A 20,856-nucleotide genomic window follows, 5' to 3' on the forward strand; every position below is an offset into this window, starting at 1 on the left:
TAAATAATGCTGCTGTGAACACTGGGGTGCATGTATCTTTTCAAATCAGAGTTTTCTCCAAATATATGCCCAGGAGTGGGATTGCAGGATCGTGGTAATTCTAGTTTTAGTTTTCTGAGGCACTTTCACACTATTTTCCGTAGTAGCTGCACCAATTTACATTCCCACGAACAGTGTAGGAGGGGTCCCTTTTCTCCACACCCTCTCCAACATTTATTAGAGAAAATTTTATTTTTAAGTATAACTTTATTTTAAAGCCTAATGGTTCCTTAAATCAACCATTCCTATAGAGAGTTTAATTATTGAACTATGAGGCAATAATCAAAGTGTGGCATTTCGCTAGAAATGGACCCTGTGTGTCCAAATCTGTAGACTAAAAGCAAAGTATCAAAGACAACCCGTGAAAAATTCCACAACATTGTTTTGACAATGTTTGAATGGATATGTTAAAACTAAAAATGAAATGTGTACTTTAGATTCACTTTTTCTACAACTGGAACATGTAACTGATTATCTAAAAAATTTTCTGAATATCACTCACTGAATGATTTGAAAACAGAGATATGTCATGACTGGTGATTTTTACCCTTTGGTGTTCCCTTTAGTCTTCAAGCCAATGGATTCCAGAATGTTGCTAATTAAATGGATTAAACTGTATCGGTTTTATTAAAGCTCCCAAGAATAGACTATGACCTTTTTCATTGCTCATACAAATCAATACATTCAGAATAAGAAAAACTTGATTGGTACGATAGACTTCTGCTGCAAACTTTGCTTTCAGGAAACACTTATAAGCCTTTACAGAAATCTATAATTACTAATACTGATGTATTTCCCTTTGATACATGCTTAAGGCTCATTAATTACCTGTGTTCAAAAACTGGTGATAAACTTATTTTTATAATGCTATTAGGGGTATATTAACATGTGATAAACTGTTTAAAAATAAGACAATGGTAAACACTAAATTCAGGATCATGGTTGCATCAGAGAAAAATGGTAGGGATATGGGATCAAGCATAAGCACACAAACAACTTTAATGCAGGATATCTCATCCTCGAGACTGTCAACATTTGGGGCAGGATGAGTCTCTGTTGTGGGAGACTGCCTGGTGTATTGCAGGATGTTTAGCAACATCCCTGAACTCTACCCACTGGATGCTAATAGTGTTCCTGTCAGCAATTTTGACAAACAAAAATGTCTCCAGTTATTGTTGCATGTTCCATGGGGGAAGGGGGACAGAATCATCACTGACTGGGAAGCACTGCTTTAATCAGATTGGCAAGGTTTTAGTTTTTATGTTTAGTAAGAAGGAAGGTTCACAGGTATCCATTTGTATATGGTGCTTCATAATTTTCTTGTAAGTTACATATGTGCTCTTGAAATTTACTAAAGCTTTAGTAATATACTTTCAACAGGTGACTTTCTGGAAATAAACTTGGAGATACATTTGTTTGATTTTTTTCATGATAGTCAACGGGAATATAGAACTTTATTTTCTACTTTTAACCACAATGTACTAACATACTTCCTTTTGTGTCTTATGAAGAGTATTTTGACAGAATGTTTATTTTAAATTTGAAATATTTAATCATGCAATTTGTGCAACTGGCTCGTTGCTAAAAATTGCATGATTTTTAGCCCAGAACTGAATATTTTTAGTCAGACATTAAAGATATGCATATAAAGGTTGTAGGACTTATGTGTGCACAAAATAAAGTACAATCTTATCTGATCAATATCATAAGAATAAGTTAGTAAAGAAACATAACCCTCTAAACCAAGTTTAAATAACAAGTAATTTATTCTAAAGATTTAGAGGAACTCAAGGTCTGAAGTGGAGCTGGTCTGAGGAGACGAGGCTGCCAAGCACTCTCCTCTACCACTGCCTCCCTCTTCCTTTTCCTCTCCTGGGAGGACATTGTCTTTTTATCTCTTTTTCTCACGCATCTGGTTCTTTCACACTCTCTGAAGCTTGCCTTCTCCTCCCCTTCATTTATGTGGACTTGTATAGTCATGGCAACCTCCATCTGTTTATGACTCTCCAGCACAGCTTCTTTTAATTAGCTTCAGAGGAAATCTTATTGGCTTAGCTTAGGTCAGATGTCTACATTTGGTTCAGTCAGCTGTGGCAAAATAGAGACTAAACAGATTATCATGGTACCTAGACCTTTCCATTCTGCATCATGTGGGTGCATCTAGCACTCTAAGAAGAGGGCATTGTCCAAGAATAAAGGATGAACATCTAAACCACATGTAACATCAACTAACAGACATAGCCTATGAAGATTTTGTTTCCCCTTCATGAAAGAGACAGAGAGGGAACTGTTAGATGTAGAGAAGATACATCTGGAGTATATAAATCTGAGCATAGGTAGAATTTAACTCTCTTATCTACACTGGAATTAAAGATTAAATTCTTCAACCAGATGTCATCTGATGTTGTTCACTTTCCCCCTGAGTTATCTTCCTTATGTGTAAGTGTGTGTGAACATTCCAATGTTAAACCTCTTCAGAATCTCTGGTGTTCAGTTAATCTAGAGAGAAAACACATTCCTGAAGTTTCAAAATGGAAATAATAAATAATATTTTAGCAATTTTAGATTGGAATGAGTATCCTGAGGGGATGAATTAGCTACTGTTCAACATATATATTATTTGTGAATCCATTTCTGATCAAAATATGAATATAAGGATTTTTTTGTTGATGGTAATAAAGCAGAATCACAAACATAGTCATGTCCTAAAAATCATGTGGTAGACACAGATGGAAGGCTGCTCGCCAAGGGTCTGCATTGTAGGCAGGTGGGGGTGACTTTGAGCTCATCCATGTACTATCATCCACAGCTGCATCATACATGAGGAACAGTGAGGTGCTCCAAAATCTGACTAAGGCAAACATTAGGGTCCCTGAAAAAGAACAATGCTCTCTATACGTGAGTTAGTTATTAATTCCACTAAACAAGGTATAGGACAGCAAGTTTAATGCTGGAAAGTCTTTCTAGAGGAGGATCCACATTTTTAAATATGCGTATATGCAGTCAACTTGATTCCCCAAGGTAGTGACATTAATTTCCAATTCATTGTGACATTATACTACTTTTCTTTAAGTATTTTTTAATTAATAAATAACTTTTAGTTAATATTTTCATTTTCTCTGTTAAATTTCAATGGATTATATTCTTCATTGACATTATGCATGCACAAAATAAAGTACAATATTATCTGGTTAATGCCATAAGAATAACAGTAAAGAAATAGAACTGCTCTAAAACCAGGAGCATTCTCTATTAAATGTCAAAAGAGCATCTCTATTAAAGCTCAAAGGATTAATAAGTAGTTTGGGATTTCCTGATTCTTAATGTTTTACTTCTCAAGAAGGAAGTAAAACAAGGGGATTATCCACACCACTTTATCTTGATTAATGCAGTGGATTAGGACTTTACCACCACCACGTCAGCACATTTGTAGCTTTTTTAAAGATTTAATTGGACTTCTTACATATTGTAAAAGTAATTGATAAAGCGATTATAGAAACAAGTACATCCTCTTGATTTATCATGTTTGCATATAAAAACATTATTTTGAGGGGCTTCCCTGGTGGCGCAGTGGTTGGGAATCTGCCTACCAATGCAGGGCACATGGGTTCAAGCCCTGGTCTGGGAAGATCCCACATGCCATGGAGCAACTGGGCCCCATGTGCCACAACTACTGAGCCTGCTCTCTAGAGCCCATGAGCCACAACTACTGAGCCCACATGCCACAACTACTGAAGCCCACGCATCTGGAGCCCATACTCCACAACAAGAGAAGCCACTGCAATGAGAAACCTGTGCACTGGTGAAGAGTGGCCCCCACTCACCACAACCAGAGAAGAGCCCACGCACAGCAATGAAGACCCAATGCAGCCAAAATAAATAAATAAATAAATAAAATAATAAAAAAAATAAAAATTCTTTTTAAATATTTTGAAAAAAAATTAAAAACAAAATAAATAAATAAAAACATTATTTTGAATTGCTAATAATTTCTGTTAACCATCAGTTAAACACATAAACGATCAGGGTGAAAACAGGAGGAACTGCAGAAATCCAGACCTACCAACAACAACCTTGCACAGCAACCAGCCAGTGGTCCTGGTGTGTCACTGTTGCTGTGATGTGCATCTCTCACTTGGCATCCTGAGGCATCTGCACAGTGGATCATTGGCCGCAGAGAGACGAACAATATTTTTCTCTATTAAAAATGAAACATAGGAGAATGAAAATTGATTAATCAAACTTAACAAATACCTTTTCAAAGCTGTTGAAAAAAATTGTTTATTTGAATCAATAAAGATATTTTAAAGATATTTTGTAGTCTTATAAGGCTATAACATTTACTTCATAAAAATGTGTGTAACCATCTTTGCCAATTAAAATTCTAGCATAATACCATGTAATAAACTCAAATTTGGTTTGTGCACTTAATACTACCACTGCAATAAATGGTGTATTAAAAACTTTTTTTGTAATTAAATGTGTTTTATAGTCAGAAAATACTGGATTTTAACCATCTCTTTCTAATACATATAAAAACAATAGGATGAGGATAATTTCTATAACCAACAAAAAAGATAATTTAGAAGTGCATGTAAAATAAATTAAGTAAAATATTGAATAATATGTTTGTAATAAAATGAGGGACAGTTAGATATGACTAAATATATATTTATAAATATATAAATTATAGTTGTGTAACTATAGATGTAAATTTAGGTATAAATTAAGATAAAGCATTTATCTTCAGAGATAGATGGGGATTAGATTTAGATAGAGATGAATAGATAATTCTTAATGTGAAAGTGATATTTCACAAACCATATGTAGACAAATATTTTTCCAGATGTATCATCAAATATTTTCAATTGATTTTCTTATACCATGTGCAGTAGTTTGTAGGGAAAAAACGATATACCATGTGGGGTCATTGTAACATAGCTGTCTTGGCCCTGGGCACACAGAGGTGTTCAGTAAATGGGAGTTATTGTTATTACATATTGCTTGATCTCTACACACAGCTCTGCTGACCTTGTAGCTCTGGCCCTGGCAGAACTGTGAAGCCATCACTGTCTTTCACGCTCTCGGCCTTCACTTGGGGTTCCCTAATAGAGTGATGGGGGCACCCCTTTTTCATCTTTCAGATATTCAGTGCCCCCTTGCTATCTGAACAGCAGGGCTGGAGCAGATCCTGATCATTTTAAAATTTGCACTTTATTTGGTATGCTTGAATTTGTTTTTTGTTCTTCCAGTTTTATTGACATATTGACATACAGTACTGTATAAGTTTAAGGTATACAGCATAATGATTTGACTTACATGCATCATGAAATGATTATCACAGTAAGTCTACTAAACATCCATCATTTCATATAGGTACAAAATTAAAGAAATAAAAAAAGTTTTTCTTGTGATGAGAACTCTTAGGATTTACGCTTGTAAAAACTTTCATCTCTAACATACAGCAGTGTTAATTTATCATGTTGTACATCACTAGTACTTATTTATCTTACAATTGGAAGTTTGTACCTTTTGACTACCTTCATCCAGTACCCCCTGCTTTTGTCTTTTATCCTTCCTACTACCTTTATACATTGCTTATTTACGACCTTTACTATATATTTGCCTTTACCAATGAGATTTTTCCTTTCATAATTTTCATGTTTCTGGTTGTGACCTTTTCTTTTTCTCTTAGAGAAGTCCCTTTAACCTTTCACTATAAAGCTGCCTTAGTGGTGCTGAACCCTTTTAGCTTTTGCTTGTCTGTAAAACTTTTGATCTTGCCATCAAATCTGATGAAAGCCTTGCCAGGTAGAGTATTCTTAATTGTAGCTTTTTCTCTTTCATCACTTTAAATATATTGTGCCATTCCCTTCTGGCTTGCAGAGTTTCTGCTGAAAATTCAACTGATAGCCTCATGGGAGTTCCCTTGTGGGTAACTAACTTGTTGCTTTTCCCTTTCTGCTTTTAATATTCTCTCTATCTTTAATTTTTGCCATTTTAATTACAATTTGTCTTGGTGTGGTCCTCTTTGGGTTGATCCTGTTTAGGACCCTCTGTGCTTCCTGGACCTGGAAACCTGTTTCCTTCCCCAGGTTAGGGAAATTTTCAGCTATTATGTCTTCAAATATGTTCTCTGCCCCTTTCTCTCTCTCTCTTCTCCTTATGGGAACCCTATTATGTGAACGTTAGTATGTGAACATTAGGTGTCTTGTAAATGGTCCCCACTTCTTATTATTCTTTTTTCTGTTCAGCTTCAGTGATTTCCATTACTCTGTCTTCCAGCTTGCTGATCTGTTTTTCTGTATCATTTAATCGACTGCTGATTCTTTCTAGTGTATTTTTCATTTCAGTTATTATATTCTTCAGCTCTGTTTGGTTCTTTTCTTATATTTTCTAACCTTTGTTAAACTTCTCACTGTGTTCATCCATTCTTCTCCTGAGTTCTTTGAACATCTTTCCAACCATTACCTTGAACTCTTTCTTGGATAGATTGCCTATCTCCACTTCACTTAGTTCTTCTGGGGTTTTATCTTATTCCTTCATTTGGAACTTATTCCTTTGTCACCTCATTTTGCCTAATTTGGTGTTTGTACTTCTATGTATTTGGCAGGTTGATTATGTTTCCCTGCCTTGGAGAAGTAATCTTTTATAAAAGATGTTCTGTGCATCCCAGTAATATACTCCCCTTTGGTTACCAGAGGTAAATGCTGTAGGGGTTCTCCCTATGTGGGCTGTGCAGGTCTTTCTGTTATGGCAGACTGACTACTGTGGGCAGCCTGGTAGGTGTCTGGCCTCCAGTTTGGTTGGTTGCCAGGCCCTCCCTTGTGCAGAAACTACTGGCTGCTGATTGGGGGGACCATGAGGCTGCTGCCTGCAGGGCCTTGGAGGTCTTGGAGTTGGTTTTGTTCTGCTGGTGGGCAGGGCTGGGTCCTGATACAGGAGGCTGCTGGGATGTGATGGTCCTGGGACTTGTGTGTGACTGCTGGTGGGCAGGGCCAGGCCCAGGGGATTGCGGGGCTGGTGCCTGCCCATTGGTGGGTGAGGCCAGATCCTGGGGCTAGTGCTGGCTCACTGATTGGCAGAACTGGTGTCTCTGGGTGCAGGGCCCTGGCAGTCCTAAGGCTAGTGTGCAGGGCTTGGTCCTAGAGTCCTGGGGCCTCTGGTGGACAGGGCTGGGTCCCAGGGTGGTTCTGGGCTCAGGGGACTTAAGACAGCAGGCCTTCTGGTGGGTGGAGCTATGTCCCTGCCTGGCTAGTTGTTTGGCCTAAAGCATCCCAGTACTGGTGCTGACCATCCAGTGGGTGAGGTCAGGTTCCAGTGCTAATAAGCTCAAGGGAGGATTCCAAAATGACTCTTGCCAGGAGTGGTGCCCAAGTGGCAGATAAAGCTCCCCACAATGGCTGCCACCAATGTCTGAGTCCCCAGGGTGAGCTCCAGTTACCTCCTGCCTCTTCTGTAGACTCTCCAGGATCAGCAGGTGGATCTGAACCAGGCTCCTTTCAAATCACTTCTTCTGCCCTGGGTCCTGGAGCATGTGAGATTTTGTGTGCACCCTTAAAGAGTGGAGTCCCTATTTCCCACAGCCCTCTGACTATCCTGAAAGTAAGCCCTTCCAGCCTTCAAAGCCAAATGCTCTGCAAGCTTGTCCTCCTGGTGCAGGAACCCCAGGCTGGGGAGCCTGATTTGGAGCTCAGATCACCTGCTCATTGGGAAGAACCTCTGCAGTTGTAATTATCCTCCCTTTTGTGGGTCACCCACCCCAGGGTATGGGTCTTGACTGTACCGTGTCTCCACCCCTCCTACGAGTCTCACTGTGGTTCCCTCTTTATATTTTTAGTTATGGATGTTTTCTGCTGGCCTTCTGATTTTTCTCATCAATAGTTACTCTGTAAATAGTTGTAATTTTGGTGTGCCCTTGGGAGGAGGTGAGCTCAGGGTCTTCCCACCATTGTGGCCACACCCTGGTATGCTTGAATTTGAATCAGCCGCTTTTGCTCTTTTGTCCATAATTTCACGTAACATTTGGTATATACTAGATATTCAGTAAAGGTTTACTGAATACTTTTAGGCATCAATAAGTAACCGTAGATACTCTGACTGCAGGGATACACAGGCCTGTGGTCCCTGAAATCACACTCTTTAGGCTAAACTGCCAAGTAAATTAACATAGTACTTTTAGGGAGATGGCTATGCAGTGTGGGATGAAGAGGTTGAAAGGGATAATCCTCAGTGAGTCTTTCAGATAGGCTCAGTGTCCACTCAGGTGGGCCAGTGGGCTGGGGCTCGGGACCTGAGCAAGAATATGTGGGGAGTCTAAGAGCTAATAAATAGCCCAATGCACATATCCCAGGCCAGGAAGTGAGAGCCAGCCAATGTCACAGAAGATTAGAGTTTCTAGGCAGAATGAGAAGGCAGGTGAAGGCCTGACAGAGGCACATGTTTAAGGTAGACTCTGAAGCAAATCCAAGATCACCTTGATTCTCTTCCTCCAGAGATGAGAAGATGCTTCCGTTAGTGCTGGTGAGCCTAGTGCTGTTGAAGAGCATAGCCAGTTAAAGTGGCCAAGATCTCTGTTATGGATTGAGTTGCGTGTCCCCAAAAGACATGTTAAAGACCTACCCCCTAGTACCTCAGAATATGACCTTATTTGGAAATGGGTTTTTTGCAGGTATAATTAATTAAGATAGGATCATATTGTAGTACGATGGGCCCTTAATCCGGCATAATTAGTGTCACTATAAGAAGAGGAGAAAACAAAGACACATAAGAAGAAGACACCATGTGACAACAGAAGTGGGGAGATTGGAGTAATGCATCTGTTAGCAAAGGAATGCCAAAGATTGATGGCCACAAGAAGCTAGGAAGAAGCAAGAAAGGATTATCCTCTATGTTTCAGAAGGAGCACGGCCCTGCTGACATCTTCATTTTCGACTTCTAACCGCCAGAGCTAAGAGAGAACAAGTTTCTGTTGTTTTAAGCCACTCGGTTTGTGGTACTTTGCAATGGCAGCACTCTCCAAAGACAAATGCTGCTCTTCATCCACTTAGGAGCACTGGCAGCTGTCTCTGGGGGTACCACACCCTCTGTGCAGATTTGGGTCTCTCCATAATTGCCATGGTAACTACCCACTTTGGACATTCACATTCTTCCATACCTCTGGGAAGTTACTCTTCCAGGATGGTTGAAGGCTAAGGAACATGTGCCTGCAATTATCTAGGATAATGAACTTGCTCCACCCACAGAGAAAAACTTCCTGGGTGCTCTCTTCACCGCACATCCTCTCCCAGCCCCATGGCCTCTTTTTTTATCCTCCTGCCACAGGAGCCCAGATGCATACATTTTCCCAAGAGTTACAGATTAAGTTCATAGTGTAAATCAATCTTCTTTCTGTATCCTGGAATGTAGCCTTAGGCATATGATATTACGTCTTCCTCTTGTAGTGAAGATTTTGACAAAGAAAAGGCCCACCAGAATACATTTTCTTTATTAATACTGAATATGTGAAAATTGAATAGTTTAGTACATTAAATATATACATGTAGATTGTTCTTTTAAAGAAATGGACCTTTAGGGCTTCCCTGGTGGCGCAGTGGTTGAGAGTCCTCCTGCCGATGCAGGGGACGCGGGTTCGTGCCCCGGTCCGGGAGGATCCGGCATGCCGTGGAGCGGTTGGGCCTGTGGCCTGCGTGTCCGGAGCCAGTGCTCTGCGGCGGGAGAGACCACGACAGTGAGGCCCGCGTACCGCAAAAAAAAAAAAAAAGAAAAAAGAAATGGACCTTTACCGGAAATTCACTTAAGTGGCTTTGTATTCAGTGAACTATATGTTCCTTTTTTTTTTTTTAACATTTTGATTGGAGTATAAATACTTTACAATGGTGTGTTAGTTTCTGCTGTTAACAAAGTGAATCACCTATACGTATACATATATCCCCATATCCCCGCCCTCTTGCATCTCCCTCCCACCCTTCCTATCCCTCCCCTCTAGGTGGATACAAAGCACCGAGCTGATCTCACTGTGCTAGGAGGCTACTTCCCACTAGCTATGTATTTTATATTTGCTACTATATATATGTCCATGCCACTCTCTCACTTCGTCCCAGCTTACCCTTCCCCATCCCCATGTCCTTAAGTCCATTCTCTACATCTGCATCTCTGTTCCTGTACTGCCTCTAGGTTCTTCAGAACCTTTTCTTTTTTTTTTTTTTTTTAGATTCCATGTATATGTGTTAGCACACAGTATTTGTTTTTCTCTTTCTGACTTACTTCACTCTGTATGACAGTCTCTAGGCCCATCCACCTCACTACAAATAAAGCAATTTCGTTTCTTTTTATGGCTGTGTAATATTCCATTGTATATATGTGCCACATCTTCTTTATCCATTCATCTGTTGATGGACACTTAGGTTGCTTCCATGTCCTGTCTATTGTAAATAGAGCTGCAATGAACATTGTGGTACATGAATCTTTTTGAATTATGGTGTTCTCAGGGTATATGCCCAGTAGTGGGATTGCTGGGTCATATGGTAATTCTATTTTTAGTTTTTAAGGAACCTCCATACTGTTCTCCATAGTGGCTGTATCAATTTACATTCCTACCAACAGTGCAAGAGGGTTCCCTTTTTTCCACACCAGCTCCAGCACTTACTGTTTGTAAATTTTTTGATGGTGGCCATTCTGACTGCTGTGAGGTGATACCTCATTGTAGTTTTGATTTGCATTTCTCTAATGATTAGCGATGTTGAGCATCCTTTCATGTGTCTGTTGGCAATCTGTATATATTCTTTGGAGAAATGTCTACTTAGGTCTTCTGCCCATTTTTCGATTCGGTTATTTGTTTTTTTGATATTGAGCTGCATGACCTGCTTGTATATTTTGGAGATTAATCCTTTGTCAGTTGCTTCGTTTGCAAATATTTTCTCCCATTCTGAGGGTTGTCTTTTTGTCTTCTTTATGGTTTCCATTGCTGTGCAAAAGCTTTTAAGTTTCATTAGGTCCCATTTGTTTATTTTTGTTTCTATTTCCTATTCTCTAGGAGGTGGGTCAAAAAGGATCTTGCTGTGATTTATGTCATAGAATGTTCTGCGTATGTTTTCCTCTTAACAGTTTTGTAGTGTTTGGCCTTACATTTAGGTCTTTAATCCATTTTGAGTTTATTTTTGTGTATGGTGTTAGGGAGTGTTCTAATTTCATACTTTTGCATGTACCTGTCCAGTTTTCCCAGCACCACTTATTGAAGAGGCTGTCTTTTCTCCATTGTATATTCTTGCCTCCTTTATCAAAGATGTGGTGACCATATGTGTGTGGGTTTACCTCTGGACTTTCTATCCTGTTCCATTGATCTATATTTCTGTTTTTGTGCCAGTACCATACTGTCTTGATTACTGTAGCTTTCTATTATAGTGTGAAGTCAGGGAGTCTGATTCCTCCAGCTCCGTTTTTCTTTCTCAAGATTGCTTTGGCTATTCGGGGTCTTTTGTGTTTCCGTACAAATTGTGAAATTTTTTGTTCTAGTTCTGTGAAAAATGCCATTGGTAGTTTGATAGGGATTGCACTGAATCTGTAGTTTGCTTTGGGTAGTATACTCATTTTCACAATGTTGAATCTTCCAACCAAGAACATGGTATATCTCTACATCTGTTTGTTTCATCTTGAATTTCTTTCATCAGTGTCTTATAGTTTTCTGCATACAGGACTTTTTCTCCTTAGGTAGGTTTATTCTTAGGTATTTTATTCTTTTTGTTGCAATGGTAAATGAGAATGTTTCCTTAATTTCTCTTTCAGATTTTTCATCATTACTGTATAGGAATGCAAGAGATTTCTGTGCATTAATTTTGTATCCTGCTACATTACCAAATTCATTGATTAGCTTTAGTAGATTTTTTGTAGCATCTTTAGGATTCTCTATGTATAGTATTATGTCATCTGCAAACAGTGACAGTTTTACTTCTTCTTTTCCGATTTGGATTCCTTTTACTTGTTTTTCTTCTATAATTGCTGTGGCTAAAAGTTCCAAAACTACGTTGAATAATAGTGGTGAGAGTGGACATCCTTGCTTTGTACCTCATCTTCATGGAAATGCTTTCACGTTTTCACCATTGAGAATGATGTTTGCTGTGGGTTTGTCGTATATGGCCTTTATTATGTTGACATAAGTTCCCTCTATGCCTACTCTCTGGATGGTTTTTATCATAAACAGGTGTTGAATTTTGTCAAAAGCTTTCTCTGCATCTGTTGAGATGATCATATGGTTTTTATTCTTCAATTTGTTAATATGGTGTATCACATTGATTGATTTGCTTATATTGAAGATTCCTTGCATTCCCAGGATAAACCCCACTTGATCATTGTGTATGATACTTTTAGTGTGCTGTTGGATTCTGTTAGCTAGTATTTTCTTGAGGACTTTTGAATCTATGTTCATTGGTGATATTGGCCTGTAGTTTTCTTTATTAAGTCTTTGTCTGGTTTTTGTGGGAGTTTTACTCCCTCTACTATATTTTGGAAGAGTTTGAGAAGGATAGGTGTTAGCTCTTCTCTAAGTGTTTGACAGAAATCACCTGTGAAGCCATCTGGTCCTGGGCTTTTGTTTGTTGGAAGGTTTTTAATCACACTTTCAATTTCAGTACTTGTGATTGGTCTGTTTATATTTTCTCTTTCTTCCTGGTTCAGTCTCGGAAGGTAGTGCTTTTCTAAGAATTTGTCCATTTTTTCCAGGCTGTCCATTTTATTGGCATATAGTTGCTTGCAGTAATATCTCATGATTCTTTGTATTTCTGCAGTGTCAGTTGTTACTTCTCTTTTTTCATCTAATTCTAATGATTTGAGTCTTCTTCCTTTTTTTCTTGATGAGTCCAGCTAATGGTTTATCAATTTTGTTTATGTTCTCAAAGAACCAGCTTTTAGTTTTATTGATCTTTGCCATCATTTTCTTCATTTATTTTTCTTTTATTTTGGATCTGATCTTATGATTTCTTTCCTTCTGCTAACTTTGGGGGTTTTTTGTTCTTCTTTCTCTAACTACTTTAGGTATATGGTTAGGTTGTTTATTTGAGATGTTTATGTTTCTTGAAGTAGGATTGTATTGCTATAAACTTCCCTCTTAGAACTGCTTTTGCTGTGTCCCATAGGTTTTGGATCGTCGTGTTTTCATTGTCATTTGTTCTAGGTATTTTTTGATTTCCTCTTTGATTTCTTCAGTGATCTCTTGTTTATTGAGTAGTGTATTGTCTAGCCTCCATATGTTTGCATGTTTTACATATTTTTTCCTGTAATTGACTTCTAGTCTCATAGTGTTGTGGTTGGAAAAGATGCTTCATACCTTTTCAATTTTCTTAAGTTTACTGAGGCTTGATTTTTAACAAAGACATGGTCTATCCTGGAGAATGTTCCATGAACACTTGAGAAGAAAGTGTATTCTGTTGTTTTTGGTTGGAATGTCCTATAAATATCAATTAAGACCATCTTGTATAATGTGTCATTTAAAGCTTGTGTTTCTTTCTTTATTTTCATTTTGGATGATCTGTCCATTGGTGAAAGTGGGGTGTTAAAGTCCCCTAGTATTATTGTGTTACTGTTGATTTCCCCTTTTATGGCTGTTAGCATTTGCCTTTTGTATTGAGGTGCTCCTATGTTCGGTGCATAAATATTTACCATTGTCATGTCTTCTTCTTGGATAGATCCCTTGATCATTATGAAGTGTCCTTCTTTGTCTCTTGTAATAGCCTTTATTTTAAAGTCTATTTTGTCTGATACGAGAATTGCTACTCCAGCTTTCTTTTGATTTCCATTTGCATGGAATACCTTTTTCCATCCCCACACTTTCAGTTTCTATGTGTCCCTGGGTCTGAAGTGGGTCTCTTGTAGACAGCATATATACGAGTCTTGTTTTTGTATCCATTCAGCCAGTCTATGTCTTTTCTTTGGAGCATTTGATCCATTTACATTTAAGGTAGTTATCGATATGTGTGTTCCTATTACCATTTTCTTAATTGTTTTGGGTTTGTTATTGTAGGTCTTTTCCTTCTCTTGTGTTTCCTGCCTAGAGAAGTTCCTTTAGCACTTGTTGTAAAGGTAGATTGGTGGTGCTGAAATCTCTTAGCTTTTGCTTGTTTGTAAAGCTTTTGAATTCTCCATAGAATTTGAATGAGATCCTTGCTGGGTGGAGTAATCTTGTTGTAGGTTTTTCCCTTTCAGTCCCTTTCTTTTTCTCTTCTTCTTCTGGGCCCCCTATAATTCGAATGTTGGTGCATTTAATGTTGTCCCAGTGGTCTCTGAAATTGTCCTCAATTCTTTTCATTCTTTTTTCTTTATTCTGCTCTGTGGTAGTTATTTCCACTATTTTGTCTTCCAGGTCACTTATCCATTCTTCTGCCTCAGTTATTCTGCTATTGATTCCTTCTAGAGAATTTTTAATTTCATTTATTGTGGTGTTCATCATTGTTTGTTTGCTCTTTAATTCTTCTAGGTCCTCGTTAAACATTTCTTGTATTTTTGCCATTCTACTTCCAAGATTTTGGATCATCTTTACTATCAGTACTCTGAATTCTTTTTCATGTAGACTGCCTCCTCATTTGTTTGGTCTGGTGGGTTTTTCTCTGTCTTCTCATTTTGCTTAACTTACTGTGTTTGGGGTCTCCTTTTCGCAGGCTGCAGGTTCATAGTTCCCGTTGTTTTTGGTGTCTGCCCCCAGTTGGTAAGGTTTGTTCAGTAGGTTGTGTAGGCTTCCTGGTGGAGGGGACTGCTGCCTGTGTTCTGGTTGACCTGGCTGTATCTTGTCTTTCTGTTGGGCAGGACTGCGTCCGATGGTGTGTTTTGTCTGTGAACTTATTATGATTTTCGGCAGCCTCTCTTCTAATGGGTGGGGTTTTGTTCCTGTCTTGCTAGTTGTTTGGCATGGGGTGTCCAACACTGGTAATTGCTGGTCGTAGAGTGGAGCTTGGTCTTAGTGTTGAGATGGAGATCTCTGGGAGAGCTCTCACCGATTGATACATGGTCCCAGGAGGTCTCTGGTGTACCAAAGTCCTGAGCTCGGCTCTCTCACCTCAGAGGCTCAGGCCTGACACCCAGCTAGAGCACCAAAACCCTGTCAGCCACACAGCTCAGAAGAAAAGGGAGGAAAAAAAGAAGAAAGAAATAAAAAGAAAAATAAATAAATAAATAAAGTTATTAAAATAAAAAAAATTATTAAACTAAAAAAAGTAAAAAAAAAAAGAAAAGAAAAAACAGAGCAACCAAACCAATAAACAAATCCACCAATGATAACAAGCACTAAAAAACTATACTAAAAAGAAAAAAAAAAACAGACAGACAGTACCCTAGGACTAATGGTAAAAGGAAACCTATACAGACAAGATCACAAAAAGAAGCATACATACACACACCCACAAAAAGGGAAAAAGAAAAAAAAAAAAATATATATATATATATATATGAAGGAAGAGAGCAACCAAATCAATAAACAAATCTACCAGTGATAGTAAGCTCTAAATACTAAACTGAGATAAACATGAAATCAGGAACAAATTAGATGAAGAAAGCAAACCTCGAGTCTACAGTTGCTCCCAAAGTCCACCGCCTCAATTTTGGAATGATTCGTTGTCTCTTCAGGTATTCCAGAGATGCAGGGTACATCAAGTTGTTTGTGGAGATTTAATCCACTGCTCCTGAGGCTCCATGGAGAAATTTCTGTTTCTCTTCTTTGTTCACACAGCTCCTGGGGTTCAGCTTTGGTTTTGGCCCTGCCACTGCGTGTAGGTCGCCCTCTGGTGTCTGTTCTTCGCCCAGACAGGAGTGGGTTAAAGGAGAGGCTGAATAGGGGGCTCTGGCTCACTCAGGCCGGGGGAGGGAGGGGTATGGAATGCGGGACGAGCCGGCGGCGGCAGAGGCCAGCATGACGTTGCAACAGCCTGAGTCGCTCCAAGTGTTCTCCCAGGGAAGTTGTCCCTGGATCACAGGACCCTCGCAGTGGCAGGCTGCACAGGCTCCTGGGAGGGAAGGTGTGGATAGTGACCTGTGCTTCCATACAGGCCTCTTGGTGGCTGTAGCAGCAGCCTTAGCATTTCATGCACAACTCTGGTGTCTGCGCTGATAGCCACAGCTCGCGCCCATCTCTGGAGCTCATTTAGGTGGTGCTCTGAATCTCCTCTCCTCACGCGCACCGAAACAATGGTCTCTTGCCTCTTAGGCACCTCCAGACTTTTTCCCAGACTCCCTCCCAGCTAGCTGTGGTGCACTAGCCCCCTTCAGGCTGTGTTCACACAGCCAACCCCAGTCCTCTCCTTGTGGTCTGACCTCCAAAGCCTGAGCCTCAGCTCCCAGCGCCCACCCGTCCTAGCGGGTGAGCAGACAAGCCTCTCAGGCTGGTGAGTGCTGGTTGGCACTGATACTCTGTGAGAGCATCTCTCCATTTTGCCCTCTGCACCTCTTTTGCTACCCTCTCCTCCATGGCTCTGAAGCTTCCCCCGCCCACCCCCTATCTCCACCAGTGAAGGGGCTTCTTAGTGTGTGGAAACATCTCCTCCTTCACAGCTCCCTCCCAGAGGTGCAGGTCCCATTCATATTCCTTTGCCTCTGTTTTTTCTTTTTTCTTTTGCCCTACCCAGGTATGTGGGGAGTTTCTTGCCTTTTGGGAGGCCTGAGGTCTTCTGCCAGCGTTCAGTAGGTATTCTGTAGGAGTTGTTCCACATGTAGATCTATTTTTGATGTATTTGTGGGGAGGAAGGTGATCTCCACGTCTTACTCTTCTGCCATCTTGAAGGTCCCCCTGTATATGTTCCTTTTGAGAAGCTGTAAACACATAGTCCTGAGGCAGCAGTACATAGCAGCTTGACAACTGATTATGACACATGATGCATAGAACAATTGGTTAAATTCAGATCTTAAAGTGAATTTTTTGGTTTTAACAATAGTCTGGGTGACCTAGTTGACCTTACATTTCTGTAAGTCTTGAATAACCCCGTTGCTGATATTAAGAATTATCAGATAAAGAAAGGCTAGGAAGAAACCAAATCCAAATTAAATAATGAAGAGGGAAACAAAGAAGTTAAGGCAAGTGAAAGGGTAAAAGGTGAAACTAACATACAGAAAGTATAGAAAGGCCAGTTCCTATGAACAACAAGGATTTACTGTATAACACAGGGAACTATATTCAATATCTTATAATAACCTATAATGGAGAAGAATCTGAAATATATATATATATATATATGTGTATGTATGTATGTATGTATATGTATGTATATACATAACTGGATCACTGTTGTACACCTGAAACTAACACAACATTGTAAATCAACTATACTTCAATAAAGAAAAAGAAGGCCAGTTTCTTATTGAGGAAAGGCATATTACTAAGCAAGACTGATCTTTTATTGATTGCAAAATTGTATGAAAATTATCCCAAAAGTAAAAGAAAAAAGAGCATGGCACACCTATCTCACCATTTGAGTGATAAATCAAGGAGCGGGGATTTGAGTCAGATCTGACTTGAGAAGCCATGATCTTGTCACCATGTGGAGCTATACATAGGGAAAAACTTATTCTTTTTTTTTCCCTTTGTATTCTCTTTGGGAATAAAGTAACTCCTTGAGGGTCCTCTCTGCACTTAACTAATGTAAATATTTGGCTTCCCTGAATGCCAACTGTGATGGATGCAAACGAGTACTTCTGCCGGTACGTGACTGACTGCATGTTCATGGCCTTGACACAGAGGCTGACTGGGATTTCCTTGAACTCCTAGGAGCTGAGGTGACCTACATGAACATGACTGCCTACAACAAGGGCCGGCTGCAGTCCTCCTTCTGGATTGTGGACAAACAGCATGTTTACATCGGCAGTGCTGGTTTGGACTGGCAGTCCCTGGGACAGGTAATCTTTTCATTACATAAAGTCAGTGTTCTGTCAGCATCAAAACTACCACCTCCAAAAAAAAAAACAAACACAACAAAAAAACCTACCACCTCCATAAAGCATTCAGTCACCTCTACTGTGGTTGAGGGAAATTAAACCTACAGCTTTTGTTATTTTGCATAGTTTTAGTAGGTTCACCTTCATTTAAAATGAAATGATAAACCTTTCTTTGTCAGAATCATTTTACCAAAAGAACTGCCATTGCTTCAGCACTTTTATAACTCAGATGCTACTCCAAGATTCTTTAGAACATGTTTGTGTGTAATTTATATTACACAAAGGTAAATTTTCAGGATGAGATCACATAATCTATGAGAAACAGGAAAACATAAATTCAGTCTAGGATCACATATTGTAGAATAATAGTTTTATCCCTTTAAAAAATCTTAAGATAAAGATGTCTTCATCTTTCCCTTTGCAAATAATTAACTTCAAATATCTTGAAAATATACTTGAACAGTCTTTTAATTTTCATGTATTTATTTGTGCCAAAGGTGATCCATGGAGGATTATAAATCACCTTCTTCCCATTTGTCAACTAGTGGCTGGAAGTTCTTCATCATTGGATGCATAAGAAGACTGACCAGTCAACCATGCATGCACAGAGCCCACACACAATGTTTTACCTGAGCTCTTTTAATATTAGGATCCCTGAAATGACATTGAATTCTACTGCACTTCTATTTATTCCTATGGGAAAAAAGCACTGATGTGCAGACACACAATGGCCATAGCTTGAAAGAAAACACCACGTGGGATAAATCTGACAGAGGGTAATATTATATTTGTACTGTTAGCTTCAGGCCTTTAACCATTTGCCTCCCAGTTTCCACTCTTTTCCTTCTTAAACTACCGTCTTTCATGCACACATATTCCATCTAGTTTTCCTCTTTTAATGTGTGAGGCAAATAAAAGTGCTCAGCTGTAAAAGAAATGGGCAAATGAAATACTAAAAACCCAATTATTGCCCTCTCCATGGAATAGTGTGGAGCCAAAGCACAACTTATCTAAGGTGGTTTTCTAGTTTTGCATGTGAGGAGGAGTCACAGTCAGTAGCCCAGTCTCAAGGGCCAAGTACTTGGTATCTCTAATAAGACAGTCTCCCTCCCCAGCAGAGGAGGGGACACTGTAAGAAAATGCCGTAATTCATTTTGGAATTGAAAGCACCATCAAAGATTATGACAAAACATTGTTTATTTTATATTTGCTCAGAAAATTAGGTGCTACCTACTGATATAAAAATGATTCTGAATAAAATAATAGTATAAATAATAATAATTGCAACAATAACTAGCTTATATTGAATGCAAGGTGTTCTAAGCCATGTAAATGGATTATTTAATTAAAACCTCACAATGATCCTATGAGGTAAACGCTATTATTGCATCCATTTTAAAAAAAAGTAGACGTCAGCTCAGAGTTGAGTTTCAGTATTGAATGTTTTAAGCAAATTTCTTCCAATATTAATTCTGATATGAAAAATATAAATTTTGATTCTGTTTATCTTGTGTCTGATGGCCCTTCAAACACACGTATAAAAATAGTGATTACAGCAACATCAGCACCTCAGAAATAAGTAAGGCAAAGATAGTATAAAACCTCAATAATTTAGAGTATTTAGAGAAAAATAGTCTAATTTATGGAAATCTCTGGGTCTAACTTTTGCTTTTTTTGTACTTACAAAAAATTAACCAATAAGTATCTTTTGCCCAGAAATTTTCATCTGGATCTCCCATATTAAATAGATAAAATTGGTTCTGTAACAATATTAATTATATGTAAATTCTGCTAAGTAGTTTTTAAAAAATTTTTACTGGAGCAGAGTTGATTTCTAATGTTGTGTTAGTTTCTACTGTACAGCAAAGAGAATCAGTTATACATATAGATATATCCACTTTTTTTTAGATTATTTTCCCATATAGGTCATTAGAGGGTACTGAGTAGATTTCCCTGTGCTATACAGTAGGTCCTTATTAAGTTATGTATTTTATATATAGTAGTGTGCATATGTGAATCCCAATCTCCCAATTTATCCCTCCCCCTTCCCCCCCAGTAACCATAAGACTGTTTTCTACCTGTGTGACTCTATGTTTTGTAAATAAGTTCATCTGTACCATTTTTTTAGATTCCACATATAAGCAATATCATGATATTTGTCTTTCTCTGTCTGGCTTACTTCACTCAGAATGAAAATCTCTAGGTCCATCCATGTTGATGTAAATGGCATTATTTTGTTCTTTTTTACGACTGAGTAATATTCCATTGTACATATGTACCACATCTTCTTCACCCATTCCTTTGTCGATGGACATGTAGGCTGCTTCGATGTCCTGGCTATTGTAAGTAGTGTTGCAATGAACATTGAGGTGCATGTATCTTTTCAAATTATGGTTTTCTCCAGGTGTATGCCCAACAGCTGGATCATATGGTAGTTCTATTTTTAGTTTTTTAAGGAACCTCCATAACGTTCTCCATAGTGGCTGTACCAATTTACATTCCCACCAACAGTGTAGGAGTGTTTCCTTTTCTCCACACTCTCTCCAGCATTTATTGTTTGTAGATTTTTTTGGTGATGGCCATTCTGAGTGCTGTGAGGTAAAACCTCATTGTAGTTTTGATTTGCATTTCTCTAATAATGCAAATTATTAGATCTGATTATTGTAGTGCAATAATTTATCATTATTATAGTGATGCTGAGCATCTTTTCATGTACTTTTTGGCCATCTATACATCTTCTTTGGAAAAATGTCTATTTATTTAGATCTTCCAGACTTTTTTTTATTGGGTTGTTTGTTGTTGTTGTTTTTGTTATTGAGATGCATGAGCTGTTTGTATATTTTGGAGATCAATCCCATGTCATTTGCTTCATCTGCAAATATTTTCTCCCATTCTGTGGGTTGCTTTTCA

The 20,856-nt window shown here is 38.7% G+C and overlaps 1 protein-coding gene across 1 annotated transcript in view; it reads left to right on the forward strand.

Moving 5' to 3' along the window:
• The window catches only part of PLD5 (phospholipase D family member 5), a gene marked incomplete at its 3' end in the record, with an annotated part of 495,790 nt that overhangs the window by 381,955 nt on the left and 92,979 nt on the right, over nucleotides 1-20,856 (forward strand). Inside the window, exon 5 of the mRNA XM_079935705.1 lies at nucleotides 17,780-17,907. Coding sequence (XP_079791831.1) covers nucleotides 17,780-17,907 — 128 coding nt within the window. The remainder of the gene's footprint in view (nucleotides 1-17,779; nucleotides 17,908-20,856) is intronic.

This window comes from Stenella coeruleoalba, assembly GCF_951394435.1.
Source record: "Stenella coeruleoalba genome assembly, chromosome: 1".
In the NCBI taxonomy this organism is placed as follows: Eukaryota; Metazoa; Chordata; class Mammalia; order Artiodactyla; family Delphinidae; genus Stenella; species Stenella coeruleoalba.